The 19,357-nt window shown below is 43.8% G+C and overlaps 1 protein-coding gene across 2 annotated transcripts in view; it reads right to left on the reverse strand.

The window, feature by feature from the left end:
• LOC135523903 (growth factor receptor-bound protein 2-like) overlaps positions 1-19,075 on the reverse strand; it is a 33,159-nt gene extending 14,084 nt beyond the window's left edge. Inside the window, exons 1-2 of one of the 2 annotated variants that reach the window (XM_064950928.1) lie at positions 18,931-19,075; positions 17,941-18,234 (exon numbers count right to left, since the gene is read on the reverse strand). In XM_064950928.1, the coding sequence (XP_064807000.1) occupies positions 17,941-18,018 (78 nt within the window). In that variant the 5' untranslated portion in view covers positions 18,019-18,234; positions 18,931-19,075. Of the gene's footprint in view, positions 1-17,940; positions 18,899-18,930 lie in introns of those variants that run through there. The other variant, XM_064950919.1, reaches the window with a different exon arrangement.
• Between the last annotated feature and the right edge of the window lie 282 nt (positions 19,076-19,357).

Consider the following 19,357-nt stretch of genomic DNA (forward strand, 5'->3'; position numbering starts at 1 on the left):
AACCAGGGATTTGTTAAAGCCAAATAAAGACAAGCGCACTTCAAAGAATGAGAAACAAAACAGACTAGTAAAACCCATTCGACACGGCAATGAAGACCGTTTCAGTCAGTGTCCTTTTTCTGGCTACCATTTGCAAGTAGATTTTGTTGGACAGTACATCGTTTCATCAGTGGCTGTCTAATTCAGTTTGGACTTCCCATAACAGAGACCGGTAATGGGTTTTAAAGCTGGAAAAACAAAAAACTGTCTGTCGACTTCATGAAATGAGACCACACCACTCAGTGCTATAATACCATCTGCTAGTTTGATCCAATCAGGCCCAGGGACAGAAACAGAGGTAGCCTAGCTGTCACAATTGGCTGACTGGCTGGGGCAATGACATGCACACACATCTGTCTCTCCTAGCTCTTTCTTCCTGTCGTACACAGTGATGCATTCTTTCTCTCTCGCCTTCTCCATTTTCTTGATACCTCTGTGTCCTGCGTCATCGCCCCCCCCCCACCCCCATTCTGTCTCCACTTCTCTGTATTTTCTATACTGAAGCACAATGACACTATGATAAGTATAGGCTGTCATCAGCAACCACCGTGCTAACAGAGGGTGAAGCTATAAGCACCTGCTTCCCATTCAGCAGGCAGAACCATAGACAGTGGCTGTAGTGAATGATGTATCTCAGTATGGCAAATCTTCTCACAGAGTGTTACTGGTCGTGGATGAGGCACAGTCCCGTGGACAGATCTCGTTGCCTTGTTGTAAACCTCTAAGGGCGTTGATGCGGTTACATTTACAAGATCCCGGAGTAATCTCATTCACAGCTGCCACACACACCATCCTGATCATCCCAAATCCTCATCCTGTCATCTCCTAAACCAGACGTGATAAGTCTTGTGATGGCACCATTACTGCTGCAGCCGCTGTGCCCCGAGGAACCAAGTGTTACAGTTTGTGTGCGAAGAACCACTGTGGTTTTTCAGGAGGAACAGACACCAGATAGGGCTGTACGTGACATGAGAGTGACCTGGGAGGAAGGTCCCGGTTAACACGCTTCCCCATGGGAGTGGAACACGCCTGTCAATAGCAGTGGGTGGCAAAACCACATGCATGGACGCATACTAACACACAGAGACACAAGCACACATCCACACGTATGGCTTTGCATTGCATTCCCTCGCTCACACACACACACACACACACACCTTGCATGCCTATCCACATCTAAATATAGGACGCCAACGCTACTGCACCATGTTCTCTCATACTTAAAATAAGGTCTCAGAAAAAGAGCATGATGGACGAGGAGTAAAATGAAGAGAAGGATGGAAGAGAGGTGAAAGAGGGGGAGAGGGAGGTGGAAGAGGGGTATTTTGCCACTGCAGAGTGTAGTCCAGAGAGGATTGGGAAGGAATCAAACTACAGGATTATAACCAGGGATGTGAATTCAAAATCGGGGCAACAACTCAGACACCATGCTCTTAAATCTAAAACATATCCACAGGGGGTTCCTTTCCTCCGACAAGAGAGACTTCTGTGTGGTGTTTGAGTGGGGGGAATGTGTGTGTATGTATTTATGTGTTTCAGTGTATGTATGTGTGTGAGCCTGTTCTGTATCCACAACCAGCCTGAGAACAAGGCATTCAGGGCGAATACTGTTTTCTGGTGCGTCATGAATATACATGAGATGGTAGACGAGAAGGAAAGAGAGAAAAATTGAGCATAATGAAAGAGAGCGAGACAGAGACACAGAAATTCAGAGAGCAAGAAAGAGAGAGAAATTCAGAGAGAGAAACAGAGAAACAGAGAGAGAAACAGAGAAACACACACACAGATACACACAGGAGGCAAGCTTATCTTTCTCCCAGAGATAAACAGCCAAGGTGTCTGTGGAGGAGCGTGGAGAAACAGACGGGCGATACCTGACAGAAAACTTAATGAACTCTGATGGGAATCAGAGCAGACAAGAAAATGGATCAACTGCAGGGGGGAGTGTGCAAAAGAAAAATGTATATCTACACTGAACAAAAATATAAAACGCATCACGCAACAATTTCAAAGATTTTACTGAGTTACAGCTCATAAGGGAATCAGTCAATTTAAATAAATTAATTAGGCCCTAATCTATGGATTTCATATGACTGGGAATACAGATATGCATCGGTTGGTCACAGATAGACCCCTTAAAAAAAAAAAAGTCGGGGCGTGGATCTGAAAGCCAGTATCTGGTGACCACCATTTGCCTCATGCAGCACGACATCTCCTTCGCATAGAGTTGTCCAGGCTGTCGATTGTGGCCTGTGGAATGGTGTCCTATTCTCCTTCAATGGCTTGTAAAGTTGCTGGATATTGGCAGGAACTGGAACCCGCTGTCGTACACGTCGATCCAGAGCATCCCAAACATGCTCAACGGGTGACATGTCTGGTGAGGATGTAAGCTATGGAAGAACTGGGATATTCGCTTCCAGGAATTGTGTACAGATCCTTGCGACATGGGGCTGTGCATTATAATGCTGAAACATGAGGTGATGGCGGCGGATGAAAGGCACGTCAATGAGCCTCAGGATCTCATCACTGTATCTCTATGCATTCAAATTGCCATTGATAAAATGCAATTGTGTTTGTTGTCCGTAGCTCTTGCCTGCCCAAATTACAACCCTACTGCCACCATGGGGCACTCTGTTCACAACGTTGACATCCGCAAACCACTCGCTCACACGACACCACCTGCCCGGGACAGCTGAAACCAAGATTCATCCGTGAAGAGCACACTTCTCCAGCGTGCCAGTGGCTTTCGAAGGTGAACATTTGCCTATTGAAGTCTGTTACTATGGCGAACTGCAGTCAGATCAAGACCCTGGTGAGGACACACGCAGGTGAGCTTCCATGAGAAGGTTTCTGCCAGTTTGTTCAGAAATTCTTTGGTTGTGCAAACCCCCAGTTTTATCAGCTGTCTGGGCGGCTGGTCTCAGACGATCCCCCAGGTCAAGAAGCCAGATGTGGAGGTCCTGGGCTGGCGTAACTCCACGTGGTTTGCAGTTGAGGCCAGTTGGACGTAGTGCCAAATTCTCTAAAACAACGGCGGCGGCTTATGGTAGAGCAGTTAACTTTCAATTCTGTGGCAACAGCTCTGGTGGACATTCCTGCAGTCAGCATGCCACTTGCACGCTCCCTCAAAACTTGAGACAACTTGGCATTGTGTCGGGTGACAATACTGCACATGTTAGAGTGGCCTTTTAAGGTGACCCATCATGCTGTTTAATCAGCTTATTGATATGCCACACCTGTCAGATGGATTGATTCTCTTGGCATAGGAGAAATGCTCACTAACAAGGACGTAAACACATTTCTGCATTTTAGAGAAATAATCTTTTTGTGCATATGGAACATTTCTGGGATCTTTTATTTTAGCTCATGAAACATGGGGTCGACACTTTACATGTTGCATTTTTGGTCAGTATATTTATTTCCACGAAGAGGCTCTACATAAACTCACAAGAATCTGCTTTGTCTCCACAAAAACGTACAAATAGTGCTTTAAGCAGCGATTTATAGAAGCATACTGTGGGAATTGGTAGTGAACAACGAGGTGCATTTCCATGTACAGCACAGTGATTTGCATCTGTTTATATCTCTGAAAACAAACTATGACATGTCTAACATTTTCCAACCCACTGCTTTATGAAAATAGCAACATTAAGCATTGATGCATACTTTGCATAGTAACATGGTACCTAGCGTGTCTACAACATCATCCAAACTACTGCTTTTGTAAATAGCAACACTAAAACATTGATGCATAGTATAGTAGCACAACATCACACAATCCTCTAGTTGGAATTAATCTTATATTGCCAGTTGCCACACATCCAAGCCTTCACTTGGATAAAATCCGTGGTAATTGAGGTTCATTACGCAACCTTCTAGTTTTCTGGGATTTTGGATGGTTCCAAGAGCCTAGCCTGTAGCAGCTGGAGCCTTGCTTTCCTGGAGAGCTGTGTGACGTTGTGTCCCTCGCTAACCCCTGTCCTGGTTCTGCCCGGTTGGCCCCGGTCCCAGACTCTGTTTTGGGGCTAATCCACGAGGTCTATTTATCTTGTGTCGGAGGAGAGGATAAAGGGCGAGGAGCGACAGCTAAACCGCTAATCCAGCTACAGCACTGGGACACTTTTAACGAGATCCCAGATTGGGGCTGTCTGGATTAGAAAGAGAGAGAGAGACAGAGAGAGCGACAGAGGGAGAAAGAACGACAGAGAAAGAGCAGGCCTATTAGGTTTAGAGAGACAGTCACAACATAGCCCACTCAGACTAGAGAGAGGTTCAGTGTAGGGGACAGGCCTCTGAGGATCTTGTCTGCCCAGATGGCCCCTCGCAGACACTCTTCCCCTCCTGGGAGAGCTTTCTATCGATGTTTACAAACTGTCAACAACAGTAGAGTTTCAGGGTCATCACAGAGACAAAGAGAGAGAGCAAGAGAGATACCTTTTGTTTATTATCCATTTCACTTGCTTTGGCAATGTAAACATGTTTCCCATGCCTTAAATTGGAGAGAAAGCAGAATCGACATGAGCTTTTAATGCAGGAGAAGAAAGCATACACACACAAACACAAGCTAACCCCTCTACCCTGCTCCACTGACAGGTGTAGTGAGTGGCATGACATCTACCACTTGTGAAGGAGCGCAGGAGTTACTTAGGGGAGGAATGAGTCACTTTGATACTCTGGCTGGGAAGATGAAGAGAAGATGAGTGTCCCTGGTGTATCTCTAATGCGAACTATGTCTCTCGCCTCACAGGAGACACAGCAGGCAGCCGGGCCTGGGCACGTTAGCACTAGCATAAACAAGTTAGCGCAGTAATGCTAACTGACTCACCCCAGGTGACAGACGAGCAGATGCTACAGAGGCAACTGCAACTGATCCTATTTTGAGGAGAACTATTGAAAGAGGTTATGCTTTACAAAGTGAGTGATGACAGGGAACATAGCTGGTTTGACAGTCTGCTGTCTGTCCCGTCTCTCAGTACTTGGGTGTGCGTGTGTTGTGTGTTCTGTGGTTGCAGTCAAATTTCTTTACACGGAGGGATGGAGCATGAATTTGCACGTCCTATATAAAGTGCTAACGATGAGTCGAAATCCACTTAGCCTATGGGCTTCTTTTAGTGAAAGTGAATTACAAAAATAAACATACTAGCAATATGCTGGCTACTGTTGATAGTCTGCAAAAAGAAAGCTACAAAAAACACAGAATTAGTCTTGGCTAGCCATGTCGATATGTCCTTTGGACTCTTAAAGAGGCAGCGTCCTATTTTCAAATCTTCTCAAAATGACATACTACTTTAGAAACAAAAATGTATGCAATTAATACAATTCTAAATAACAGCGTAATGACTTACATTGCCAAATTATATTACACAGCTTTTTAATACATATAATAACCAAATGTAGCCTCCTAATAGCTGAATATAGAGAGAAAGCATTCCAACCTATAGGCCCTGCCTGACCCCAGTGCATTTAAAGGGATACTTCTGGGTTTTGGCGGTGGTAGTTTTCTCAAGCTAATGCTAGGTACCTACTAGCATGCTAGCAGTTACCATAGACTTCCAGCCATTGTGTTAATGGTAGTTAGCAATTGCGCTAATGCTAGTTAGCAACTTCCTTCAAACATTCATTGCAAAATACTGAATTATCCCTTTAAGAACTACACGGGCCAGTAGATTTCTGCCAGGTTCCAACGTTAACTGGATGATTTTTACCAGTGAGAAAAAAAGCTAACGTTGGACCCTGGAGTGTTTCATAAACAGCACGGAGTGGTGGCGCATAGGCTCTTTACTGTGCTTTGATTGACGAACAGCAAGCTCGACTTGTTTATAAAAGGTGTGGAACTTACTGTAGGAAGTCAATCTCATATCCTTGCCATTCATAAAATCATACAACGTAGTTACTGTATATGTCCATGGTGTCACATCGGGACAAGTAAAGATCTTGTTTGTATTTTCGATATGAAGTCCGTTAGTACTCGCCAGACAATGATGTTATAGTGAGTTAAAGTGAGTGACTCGTCAGTAGTCTCGAGTCGCATCATTAAGAGAACAGTTAATTTGGCTCTCTAATTTGCATACCGGTAGGCTTTGAATTGTTTTAAGAGTCAATTATACTTATTTTCAAAAGATGGATATACTGTCGGTCTACTGATTTAATGAACATTTTGACAATGCTGCTTCCTGTGTGGCAAAGCCCATGTGTAACACCTGCTTCATTCTTCAATCATACCTGAAGCATGTGGAAGTCAGACTCTCACAGGATGCATTAAAGGCCCAGTGCAGTCAAAATTAAGTTGTTCCTGTGGTTTATATCATATTGCACAACAGCTGATGAAACTAACAATGTAAAAGTGTGATAATATTTGATCAGTGTTATATCCCAATTGTATTTTCAGCCAGAAACTATCCAGTATTAGAATGTACCCGAACCTGGCTGGCTACTTTTTCGATTTGGCTGGCTACTCCATGTGCTTGTGGAAAACACTGTATGCTGCTGTTGTTTAGTGTGAAGGAGCGCAGGGGTAACTTAGAGGAATGAGTCAGTCTGATCAGGAAGACCAGCAGAAAACGAGTCCTGTATGTCTCGGTGCCTGCCTAGCATGTTAGCACTCTAATGCCAACTGACTCACCCACGGTGATGAGACCAGCTGGGGATGAGTCAGCTTGAGGCAACAGAGGGTCTACATAGTCCATCATATTTTTGTCCCAACTAGGCAACAAACCTAACCAACTGAGCTAATTGATCAGTTCAGTGATTGAATTTAACACAGCTGGTCTTCCAGGTCAGTTCAATCAAAAACATGGCACTCAAGGACTAGGGTTGAGAGTCCTGTACTGTATGTTGGCACACAAGGACTAGGGTTGAGAGTCCTGTACTGTATGTTGGCACACAAGGACTAGGGTTGAGAGTCCTGTACTGTATGTTGGCACTCAAGGACTTAGGGTTGAGAGTCCTGTACTGTATGTTGGCACACAAGGACTAGGGTTGAGAGTCCTGTACTGTATGTTGGCACACAAGGACTAGGGTTCAGAGTCCTGTATGTTGGTACTCAAGGAAGGCAGGGTAGCCTAGTGGTTAGGGCGTTGGACTAGTAACCGGAAGATTCTGCCCCTGAACAGGGAGTTAACCCACTGTTCCTAGGCCGACATTGAAAATCAGAATTTCTTCTTTAACTGACTTGCCTGGTTAAATAAAGGTTAAAAAATAAAGAGAGAGAGTCCTGTTCTGTATGTAGGTACTCAAGGACTAGGTTAAACCAGAGAGGAAGGCTTATTCCAAATACCTCCCCCTCATTTTAGAGGGTCGCTTGGTGGAGGATTCGTACTCAAATGGAGCAACTAGTGGTAGGGAGAGCTAAATTAGGCTTGGGGAATGGGACATCACTACATCAGTTGCACACATCAAAAACTGTCAACGGATACCACTCAATTCCTTGACGAGCCTTGTTTTTCACAATGCCTGTACTGGTGGCAGTAATACCTTTCCTTATATTTCTCGTACAACAAATACATACTTACCACATGAGCTACAAATGAGAACAGCAGAACAACAATATGCCCATAACATACCCATCCTCTGGTTGTGGTTCAAAGTGGAGTACTGAAGCTGGACCTTCATTCCATAGCAGTTTGACATGTAACCATCGCATTTCCTTCACTCGGTCACTACCAGTGGAAGTACTGTTCTGAAGTCATCAAACCGGCACTAGGCTACAGTCATAGATAGAGGCTCCGTGTGGCAGATATCTAGGCTAATCAATGGAAGATGGAATTGAAATGACAGAACTCAAAGTTAAATGAGAAGGACAAGCTACAACCCCCGAGAGGCCCACAGGTAGGCTGCTACTTAATAATCTGAAATAAATGTACACATACATGTTAATCAATCATTGCACCCACACTGCCCGCGTAGGCCAACGAGCATCTGCATTGCCAAGTGCTAAAATAGAAGTCAGTTCTATTTGTGATGCTGAATGCGGTGCATTCATCTTCTCATTGGTTTATAGAAGCATATACCCACGTGCCATCGCCTCATTGGTTATACCCACGTGGGTGATTGAAAGATGAACAGAATGTCGGTAATACACCTTATTATGAAAGTTAGTTGCCAATCGCCATATCATGTTCAAAGAAGAAAAAGCCTGGAAGGAGGAGAGATGACTAGAAACGATTCAGTTGATCGTTTTGTGTGGATTAATTGAGTAAAGGACCTTGTGCATTTCAGGTAAAATAACACCAATGTTTATATCTCAAGCCAGATTAGCTAGCAACAGCAAGCTAACTAGCTAAATTTCCAAAAATGTTTCATGCTTTTCAACCTGTCCCCAAATTAATATAATTGGTTCAGAGATTGTTTTGATATTTCAAACTGCGTGTTCTGATCGCGTTTGGTGTGGGTGGGACAAAATCCATTTACAGACGCGCTCATGGATTGGAGCCTAGCTAAGCTAATTTCTCTCAGTTTGATGCAGTCAAGACAGATACTACGTAATCAGACGAGATGAATAACGAGCAATAAGTCTACCACTGCGAGTCAACATGGTTGCCATCTCTCCCTGCTCCCCTGGTTACTCTCAGACGCACACCACAAGGCTTCTGGAACGGCAAAATATGGTTATTTTGCTCGAATGGGTACAGAAACGGTTGTAACAGGATGGTTACATCGTAACTATGACTTCTCAGAGGAGGCAGTGGTGTCAAACTCATCAGAAACTCTGGGTATAGACTAGAGTTTGGGTATAACCAGAGGTACTGGATATAATGACGGGATAAGTATCAATTCCTAACAATGGGATTCGTTGTCCACAGTGCGGAATGGCAGGCTGTCAAGCTCCTGTCTATTCCTCTCTGGTGATTGGTGTATAGATTGCGTTATTTATTTAAAAAATATTAAATGAGGGGTGTTGACGTCAACCGCCTGTTTTCAATGTAGAGTGAGATGCTATGCTAACCCCATGAATATGCATAGATTGTCACGAGCTCCAACAGGGACAACACTGATATAAAGTGATTTTTCTGAAAGTTACCAGGATATCACTCGCGTCGGTACACTCGTAACATGCTAAGCATTACGAAATGTCTATTAGATAAAAAAGCCTCACAACACCACAATAGCAATACATTTTTATCTTGACTAAACTCTAATTGCCCCCCATACAAAAACACGTCACTTGTTTAATAATGAATAATCTTCTAAATGTGGACAGATTTTGGGAGGAGTAAACCCTCTCGCTCCGCCTCATCGGGCTCAATCCCAGTTATCCCAAACCTTAGCCCTCCCCCTCCGTGTTGTGCCATCCCGCGATTCACATCGAGCCGGAGTGGTGTTCAAAGTTCAACTTTGAGCGAGGGGTAGAACCTTTGAGCCCTGTAGTTGTCCCTCCAAATGATGCGAATTGACATGCTGACTTCCCATCTAGTGGTTATCAGAACTCCCATGAAACACTGTGACCCAAGTCTCTAAAGTTGCTTCAGGAAGATGCCTGGCAAAAATACTACGACGGAAGCAAACGTAAGTAATTACTACGTCATAACAAATCATGCAAAAAAATGTAGTTAAGAGGAATATATTAATGCAGGAAAGGATTCTGCATATTTTTTGGTCATAATTTAATTTACAAAAATTGCTATTTAACAAGGTGACTAGCTAACATTAGCCAACTAACCATATATTTAGCTTGCTGATGGACATGACATTTGTATGACTTGTAATACGTGTTTTTGAATGTTTTAGACTCCTGAGCAAACCAGACTCATCTTGAGAAACCCAGTGCAGTGGATGTAAAAAACCTAGCTTAGCTAGCTAAATTCTACAATTTTGATTCTACAAATTTGTAAGCTTGTTTTGCTGTTCATGAACAAATATTTAACTTCTTTATTGTAGTAACTTAACTAGGGCTGTGAAATTTGGATTGTTGACGTTAAGAAAATCCCTAACCGAAAAGCGTCTTTTTTCCGTCCTTACTAAAGTTAAAATCACAAAGCTACCACCAACAGGTCCTGATCGGCATCATAAAGGGATTTTAAATTTTATTTTTTTATTTTTTTTACAAATACCTAACGCAACAAAGCTGTAACATTTACTAGGAGAAAAAAAACTCATTTTTATCTACTTCATTAACCGGAGCTGTACGAGGGAGAGCGAAGCAGAGCAGCAGCCAGGCAGGCTCTTGAGCGGGGGAGAGGCCATGCCTTATATATACACTGCTCAAAAAAATAAAGGGAACACTTAAACAACACAATGTAACTCCCAAGTCAATCACACTTCTGTGAAATCAAACTGTCCACTTAGGAAGCAACACTGACTGACAATACATTTCACATGCTGTTGTGCAAATGGAATAGACAACAGGTGGAAATTATAGGCAATTAGCAAGACACCCCCAATAAAGGAGTGGTTCTGCAGGTGGTGACCACAGACCACTTCTCAGTTCCTATGCTTTCTGGCTGATGTTTTGGTCACTTTTGAATGCTGGCGGTGCTTTCACTCTAGTGGTAGCATGAGACGGAGTCTACAACCCACACAAGTGGCTCAGGTAGTGCAGCTCATCCAGGATGGCACATCAATGCGAGCCGTGGCAAGAAGGTTTGCTGTGTGTCAGCATAGTGTCCAGAGCATGGAGGCGCTACCAGGAGACAGGCCAGTACATCAGGAGATGTGGAGGAGGCCGTAGGAGGGCAACAACCCAGCAGCAGGACCACTACCCCTGCCTTTGTGCAAGAAAGAGCAGGAGGAGCACTGCCAGTGCCCTGCAAAATGGCCTCCAGCAGGCCACAAATGTGCATGTGTCTGCTCAAACGGTCAGAAACAGACTCCATGAGGGTGGTATGACGGCCCGACGTCCACAGGTGGGGGTTGTGCTTACAGCCCAACACCGTGCAGGACGTTTGGCATTTGCCAGAGAACACCAAGATTAGCAAATTCGCCACTGGCGCCCTGTGCTCTTCACAGATGAAAGCAGGTTCACACTGAGCACGTGACAGACGTGACAGTCTGGAGACGCCATGGAGAACGTTCTGCTGCCTGCAACATCCTCCAGCATGACCGGTTTGGCGGTGGGTCAGTCATGGTGTGGGGTGGCATTTCTTTGGGGGGCCGCACAGCCCTCCATGTGCTCGCCAGAGGTAGCCTGACTACCATTAGGTACCGAGATGAGATCCTCAGACCCCTTGTGAGACCATATGCTGGTGCGGTTGGCCCCGGGTTCCTCCTAATGCAAGACAATGCTAGACCTCATGTGGCTGGAGTGTGTCAGCAGTTCCTGCAAGAGGAAGGCATTGATGCTATGGACTTGCCCGCCTGTTCCCCAGACCTGAATCCAATTGAGCACATCTGGGACATCATGTCTTACTCCATCCACCAACGCCACATTGCACCACAGACTGTCCAGGAATTGGTGGATGCTTTAGTCCAGGTCTGGGAGAACCCTCAGGAGACCATCCGCCACCTCATCAGGAGCATGCCCAGGTATTGTAGGGAGGTCATACAGGCACGTGGAGGCCACACACACTACGGAGCCTCATTTTGACTTGTTTTAAGGACATTACATCAAAGTTGGATCAGCCTGTAGTGTGGTTTTCCACTTTAATTTTGAGTGTGACTCCAAATCCAGACCTCCATGGGTTGATAAATTTGATTTCCATAGATAATTTGTGTGATTTTGTTGTCAGCACATTCAACTATGAAAATAAAAAAGTATTTAATAAGAATTTTTCATTCATTCAGATCTAGGATGTTTTATTTTAGTGTTCCCTTTACCTTTTTGAGCAGTGTATATATATATATATATATATTTTATTCACACACACACAAATAAAACAAATGCCACTTTGGGAACCACATAAGCAAAAGTTATGGGTGTTTTCATGCACATTATGTTGATGGAATTGTGTTCCATCACGATGGCTAAATTACAGGATGGGAAAGAAGAAATTGCTTAATTTCTCACACACACGGTTCCTGAAACAATTACGCTTTCCTGGAATGGAAGCAAACCAGTCAATAATCTTGCAGTGAGCATTTAGCCTGTTCCCTCCAGTTCCCTGAAGTATACAAATAGAGTGAGAACGATCAATATCAGGAAGTGGCTCTATTGACATCACAGTAAAGACAAATTAGGTGTGAGAAGGCAACTTGTGCATCCAAAATGGAACCCTATTTTCATATATAGCGCACGACTTTTGATTGGGCCCATAAGACTGGTCAAAAGTAGTGTACTATATAGGGAATAGGGAGCCATTTCAGGGTGTTGTGATAAAAAACCCAACGCTTAGGGAGGGAGGGAAAACAAAGCTTCTAGTTAGAAAGCCATCTGTATAGAGCTAACAGGCCAAGGTATTGTACTGTATGGTTGGTCCACATGGGAGAAGGCCGGTTTAGGTTTAATCAATGGTTAAAGCATTTGACTGGGCTTAGAGATAGATCTTTGAAAGAGCACTGTAGAGAGGGTGAGAGGCTGTGTGTGGTGAGAGAGAGGTGTGGGAGAGGAGAGGGTTGTTTCCAAGGTATTAGACAGAGCGGTGTTGGGGATCGCAGCTTTGAGGAAAAACATCATGTTGAAGAGCCCACACTAGTCCCACTGCGGATTAGTTTAGTGTGCGTGAGTGAATGCGTGTCTTTTCTAGGGTGGGCTTGAAAGTTGTGTGTGTGTGTGTGTGTGTGTATGTATGCATGCATCTGCTTGCATGCGTTTTGTGAGGCTGAGAGTCAAGAGAAGCATTAGCTGTGACAGGAAAACATGTCTTGCTTTTCACACTGTCGGGCCCATGATCACACTCCTAGCTAAAGAGCAGTAGGGAGTGTGTTGTGGTGAGCCTCGACTACTGTAGCCCTGGAGAAAATTAAGACTGGGTGAAGTCAACCCATGCAAAATGAAACTCTGGCAAGTTGTGAGGTCTGGAAATTTCTGAGCACACCTGAAAAGATAGTCACTCTTTTCTCCTGAAATTTTAAAATCCCTCGTTCCTTTGATGTTGTCAAATTTCAGGACATTCCCAACAGAAATGGAGCGAACTCGGCATCTACCCATCCCAAACCACATAGGAGGACAAGCAGGAAAACAAGGAAGCAAGGCTCCAGGATGGCTTCAAAGCGAAGGTCCCTGAACACAGGGGTAATAAGAGCAGCCTTTGGGCTTACGACCGGGTCAGACAGTAGCAGTAAACGTATATCTCTCTTTGCATGTGTGCACTGCCAGCCCTCCAGTCAGACGATCTCATACTGTAATTAGGTCAGATTCACTTCCAAGGGTAATAAGCATCATCTATGCTGCAGTAGCCGCAGGGGGACGAGGGTGCAAAAATCTTTTTAACACCCTGCCATTGTAGAGGGGAGTGCACGATTTGTTAGAACATCCTAACTTAACCTAGGGGGTGTGCACGATTTGTCAACACCCGGACATTAGTTCACAAACCTAACCTTATACATGATGGCTTTATGCTTGCTCTATCAATTTAGGTCTGTTTTTGGGGTTTTTAAAGTTGTGTCCATCGTGTAGTAAGGCAACACGATACGTCTTGGGATTCGGAGCCACTAATCTCATCAAGAAGGTTCCTCAACACTAGTCTACCTCTCCGTCTGCCATCCCCCCCTCACTTTCTTTGTCATGCTTTGTTTTTCTGCACTGTAATTGAAAACTTTATATACTGTAACTCCGTACACACAGTGATGGGAGGTGACGAGAGAGTGCCTGGCACAGGAATGTGGGTTTACTTTAGGCCTGTTCTCCCTCGGTCTTCTTTAGCACCTCTAGCAGGTCCCATGCTCTGACATGGGACCTGCTAGTTTGTTTTGGTCTTTCACTCACTCTCTTTCTGCCAGGGGAAATAAATAAACAGGGCCTCGTTCTCTATATCAACAGTGCTTCAGTCTGCAGGAGGAAGAGAACGAGGGATGAAGGGAGCAGAGGAGAGAAATGGAGACGGAGGAGAGCAGCCAGCCACATCACTCACCTTCATTTCCTCCTTCTGGAGGACAAAGATAAGGACAAGAGCTGTGACAGAGAAGGGCAGATAGATTAATGATTGTTCTGTTCTTCTCTCAATGGGGACAGTCAATGTGTGTCTATTATTGTCTTTCCTTGCGTCGCCCTTGTCTTGACACTCATCTGGATAGAGTGGTGATTCCACCTTGTAATGGGAGCGTTGATATATTCTACATTCGCCCTGTCAAAGGAGTCAGTGTCACCCACACGCTGGTGCACACGCACCCATACACACTCATAAGTATACACATAGAAATGCTATGGTCAAATGGCAGAAGAACCTACTATGCACGACATAAGTGACCCATAGGATGCAGCTTCTGGTGTATAAGGTCCTAAGAAACCTAGCCAGGTTAACATCCGCCATGGGAATGAGTTCAGTTCACTAGCTCGTGTTGACAGACGCTGCCTGTACTTTACTGTACATTGACAGTACATCCCGTTTTAGCTCCCGCTGCCTCTGGCATTATGGGAGAGTGGTGTGGAGTGATTTTTTCTTTCTCTCCCTCTCTTTATCCTTCTGTGCCTGACTGCAAGCTCAGAAAACAGACTGCTGACGTCCCTGGGTTCACACCAAAAAGCCAAAGACCCAAAGTGAGACCAGGCAGGTCTGAGATCTGTGCGGTATAGCCTTAGCCAAATGGCACTGACAATGGCCATAGGATTTGGCTAAGCAGCAAAAACTAATCTGGGACCAGGCCAAGGTGCTGCTAATTCCCTAAAACTATTTAGCCAGACACAATTGGGTGACTTGAGACCAAAGCTGTTTGTGGTTTCCTTCTTCTCCTTTTTTTGACCAGAAGTGATGCTCCATTCTCTTTGCACTTCTCTGTCACACACACAGACCTTGACCAGGTTCCTGTCTCAGATGGTTCTTCTTTCCACTCCTTGCTTGCAGGCTAAATTTAGACCTGATGCTGCCCGGCTTTTGTGCTGCGGCCTCAGTTGACAGAAATAAATAAAGGGAGAGAGAAACAGAGAGACGTTGCATGCCCCAGAGCCATTGAATGTCTGTCCTGCATCAAAAAAACTCAGTAAATAAAAACTGAGGTCTCCTCTCGTGCCCTTCTAAATGCATGAGAAAAACAGAGATGTTTGTGTTACTCAAGACAAGACTTCTGGCAGTAAGCGTTATTTATTTCTGATGTTCTCTTCCTGACAACTCAATTCCAGCAAATAAACTCCTCCACCCTTTGTACAGTGGGGGATGGGGGAGTTACCCTACATATTAGGAGGAAATAATCTCATCTTCACAGATCTCTAAAAATATCCATGAGAAATTAATGTCCCCTGTATTGTAAGGGGATCTCAAGAACCGAGCTAAATCGATCATGGACATGGCACGTCACGCATTGGCTGTATTCTAATTCTCAGCAATTCACCAAGACAGTAAGCTTATTCCATAAGAGCTCAATTCATCAAGAGAGTACACCTATTTCACAACAGCCACTTGACTGAACATCATGTAACACTTGTGTTATAGTACATGCTGGAACAGAACTGGGGTATAGACACAGTGCCAAGCCAGAAGCTTTGAAGTGTGTGGTTAAGAAGAGGACACCTATGGGTCCCGAGAATTGTGTCAAAGAGCCCCGTTCTCCAGCCATCCTCCCGCCACGGTCAGAATTCAATTTGGAAAATAGGCATAAGATCACTGCCGACATTCCTGAATCCACTCCAGATTCTCCCTCTATGAACTCAGAAAAGCCAAGACTGCGTCAGCAGAGCGTTCCCGGGAAGTTGCAAAAACGGAACTCGACAGAACCCTTTCGCAACTCCGGGCGGAGTTTGTGCATGCATGCTGCGCTACGCAGGAAGAACCGAGCAGGGAGAAAAAAAAGAATAGCCTCGGGTGTAGTAGCATTTTTACCGGCAAGTTGTTGCCACACACCACACCACACTCTTGGACGATTAATATTTATGTGGCGCCCGCCGAGCGAGCGAAGCCTAAAGCCCAGGGGATGGAGCAAGCTGCCTGGCATACCCCCCCATCAACTTCTACAGTGCTGAGATAAAGAATGTTCGCTCTCCATTGAGCTTCATTTCTGTGAACAAATCAGGTAACACAAGAAAGAAATCTATTGATTTGGCTTTTAGAATATAGCCCGCTCCCAGATGTGTTTGTGCCGTCTTGCCAAATGCTATGGTCATTGTCACGCTGGCTAAAAGCTTGGCTAATACAGGAGGGACATTGGTTTAGCGGACAGAATGTACTACACGGATAGTAAAAGTTACTTAGACTAGTGTATACTGTATGTAATATAGCCTGCACTCACATGCCTCCTATCACCGATCAGCAATCGAACCAATTGTCCTTCAGATGCTCCTCTTGAGCAATCACAGACTTGTTAAGTCGGTAAATGCAGCCAGAAACGGCGTGACGAACACTGCTTCTCTTTGAAGTATGAAAGCTGCTGCATGATGAACTGAGGTTGACTCAGGCAACAAATTGACTGATAACTTTGTTCACCGTTTTCACAGCTCGCGGCCATATTCCTTTTAAGGCCTCATGATCAGATTTGTTCCTGTTTCTAGTGTGAACATCTTCAACTGATGTTTCTCTTGAGGAGATATGAATGTGTATTCCTGTCCTGGTTCGCCGGATCTGTTTCTGCCTCTGACCGTGGCGTTGCCGGGATACATTGCCAGAGTAGAGGAGAACAGAGCACAGGGCCAGACTGTTCTCAAAACACCAGCTGAAAGAGGGAACTGGAAAGAAGACAAGACTGCACACAACCAGACGTTTACCTCGGACACACACTTCACTCTCAATCTTCTCTTTACTGCATATTGTTTTTATTACTATTTTTTTGCATATGGTTTTAACCTGAACTGACACCAGTATTATGATTGCAGTGCAGGCAGTCAGCATGCAGTTATGCCACAAAAAGCTCAGCTATAATAGAGTTTTTATAACCATTATAATGTGTCTTGAAGCAGAGCTGTTAAAGTACTGTTCTGACACTGAAATGAAGGAGCTGTCATAATCCCAGCAAGGGAAGGGGTGTGGTTGTAAACATACTGCCAGCTCATCCTCTCTCTTTAGCTCTCCTTCCTTCTCTGTTTCTGACTGAGTGAGGGAAAATGTATAGAAGCCAAGGATGATACTGGAGACTTCCTGTTTCAGCATTATCGCAGCCTACAGTCTACCACAGAAGTCCAATATTGCTGAACTGAGGATAATGAATGTTTCAATGGAAGAGCTTATTAAGTGTAGTTTTTAACAAACTAGGGGGAGGGTTACTTGCTTATTCTGTCTCCTCTTGTAACATTTCTTTGACTAAAAATTGTCATATAGACTACAAAGACTAATTTTGGGGTTGCTCATTCTGGTTCTCCACACAAAATGACGACTGCTGGTAAAATGTGGCGTACAGTATAGGATGCTTGTTATAGGATGCGAGAAAGACAGAATCGTGTCCTGCCAAAGACTACCAGTGCTATCCTTTTCCATATCTGTACGGAAACAATCGCTGAACTTTTCCTTGAAAACATGACACCGATTACCATATGACTTGCCATTGACAAAGACATTAGCTGCCCCTCATTCAAATGTGTTGGAACCAAAGGACAACACCCCTGCAACATGTTTTTTCTTTATATTATATTCCATTATATTCCCTCTCATTCTGTAGGCTTATCATAATAAATAGACCTCTGAAAAGACAAGGTAAACTCTCTTACAAAATACTTTGAATATCGACCAATTCAAGTTAAGGGACTTACTGGTTACAAGTTTTTTAGATAATGTCCTTAAAACCAGTTACCAGTTACAGGAGTGTCTAAAATTAAGACACAAAATGATCAACAACAAAAAAGGTAACAGGCTATTGTAAATAGTGTAATAACTAGACATAATAATAACCACAAAGGAAAAATATCTGACACATTTAAGAATATAAATAGTGAAGCAATGGGCTGCTTACCTTCAACGTTTCTCCACGTTTAAAACTCAACTCATCATCTGCAGTGGCTTTGAAATCGTATTTGGCAATGGCCTCCATGGTGAGGATTGTTGGAACACCTGTATGCTGTGTTGATGAATGTACAAGTACCCTTCTGAAGTCTTTCAATTGAGTTTATTCCTCAAAGGAATGATGAAAATTATTAACAATGTCAGAAGAAAAAAAACAGAACAGCTCCGGTCCCGTTTTCCCCCTGGTCTGACCAGTCACTCCGAGTAGCACAAATACCCTCACTAGCTGCGCGCCGCTACAAACCTGTGAACAAGAACGCAGATAGAGAACCAGAGACTATGTAGCAGCAAATTAACATTAACCAACAACGAAAAACAATGGACTAATATGATAGTTTGTGATGTGATGCCGCGCCCATAGACAATACTAGCATTCTGACGCTCGCGCAATCAAGAGAGGAAATATATAATCTGATTGACGTCTCCCCAGGCCAACTAAAGCACATCATCTCCACAATTGACCAATCGGATGTGAGAATACTGTCATATCCAATAGGTGTTCTGTAGCTGTGCAAAACCAATGGGATTGCTAATTTACACGCTTTGTAGAGGATTTTTTGACAGGCAGATATGGTTGATGACTCAAACCTCGAGCTAAATGTAGAATGTTTAGTTTCGACTCAAAATCATTTTATGTCGCGTACAATATTTTCTGCCGTCTTTCCTTGCCATTAGCCAAGTCCTTCTTTTGTATACCTTTCCAGCTAATTTGAGTGAAACATTGTGGAGTAAAAACAAAGAGCTGTGATATGTATTGCATTGTTTCCAAATTTGACAAGCAACTGTTTGTTACAAAGTTAAAAGTAACCTAGTTGTAACAATTGCTAAAACTACGAAATGAGACTTGTAGGCCTACTTTAGCTCCAACAGAAGAAAGATTACGAATTAATTAAACAAGAATATAGGCTAAATCATTTCAAAAAAGTGATCGATGGCCCACCAGGTCTTGCTTGAAGTGACTGTTCAGGTCTCCGAAGTAGCCTTGTCCACCTACACTCATTTAATGTTACCTTGTTTTCTACTTTCTATCCCTTGGAATTATACAAAAAACGTGTTATTAGTAGGCTATCCACTCCCTAGAACGTGAGCTCTGTATATATAGGAAGCTTCCTATCGCGACATTATGGGATTACTTAAATCTGCACAGAAATTTGCCCACTCCCCTGTTCCACTGCTCCGCCCTCTCTCTCCCTTTGCAATTCAAATGGCTTTATTGGCAGGGGTAACATGTTTAGATTGCCAATGGAAGTGGAAGAGAAAATAAACAAAAGTGAAATAAACAATCATAAATTAACAGTAAACAAACTCTCAAAAGTTTTGAAAAGAATAGAGACATTTTAAATGTTATACTTCTGGCTATGCGCAGT

This window comes from Oncorhynchus masou, chromosome 4 (assembly GCF_036934945.1).
Source record: "Oncorhynchus masou masou isolate Uvic2021 chromosome 4, UVic_Omas_1.1, whole genome shotgun sequence".
Lineage (NCBI taxonomy): Eukaryota > Metazoa > Chordata > Actinopteri > Salmoniformes > Salmonidae > Oncorhynchus > Oncorhynchus masou.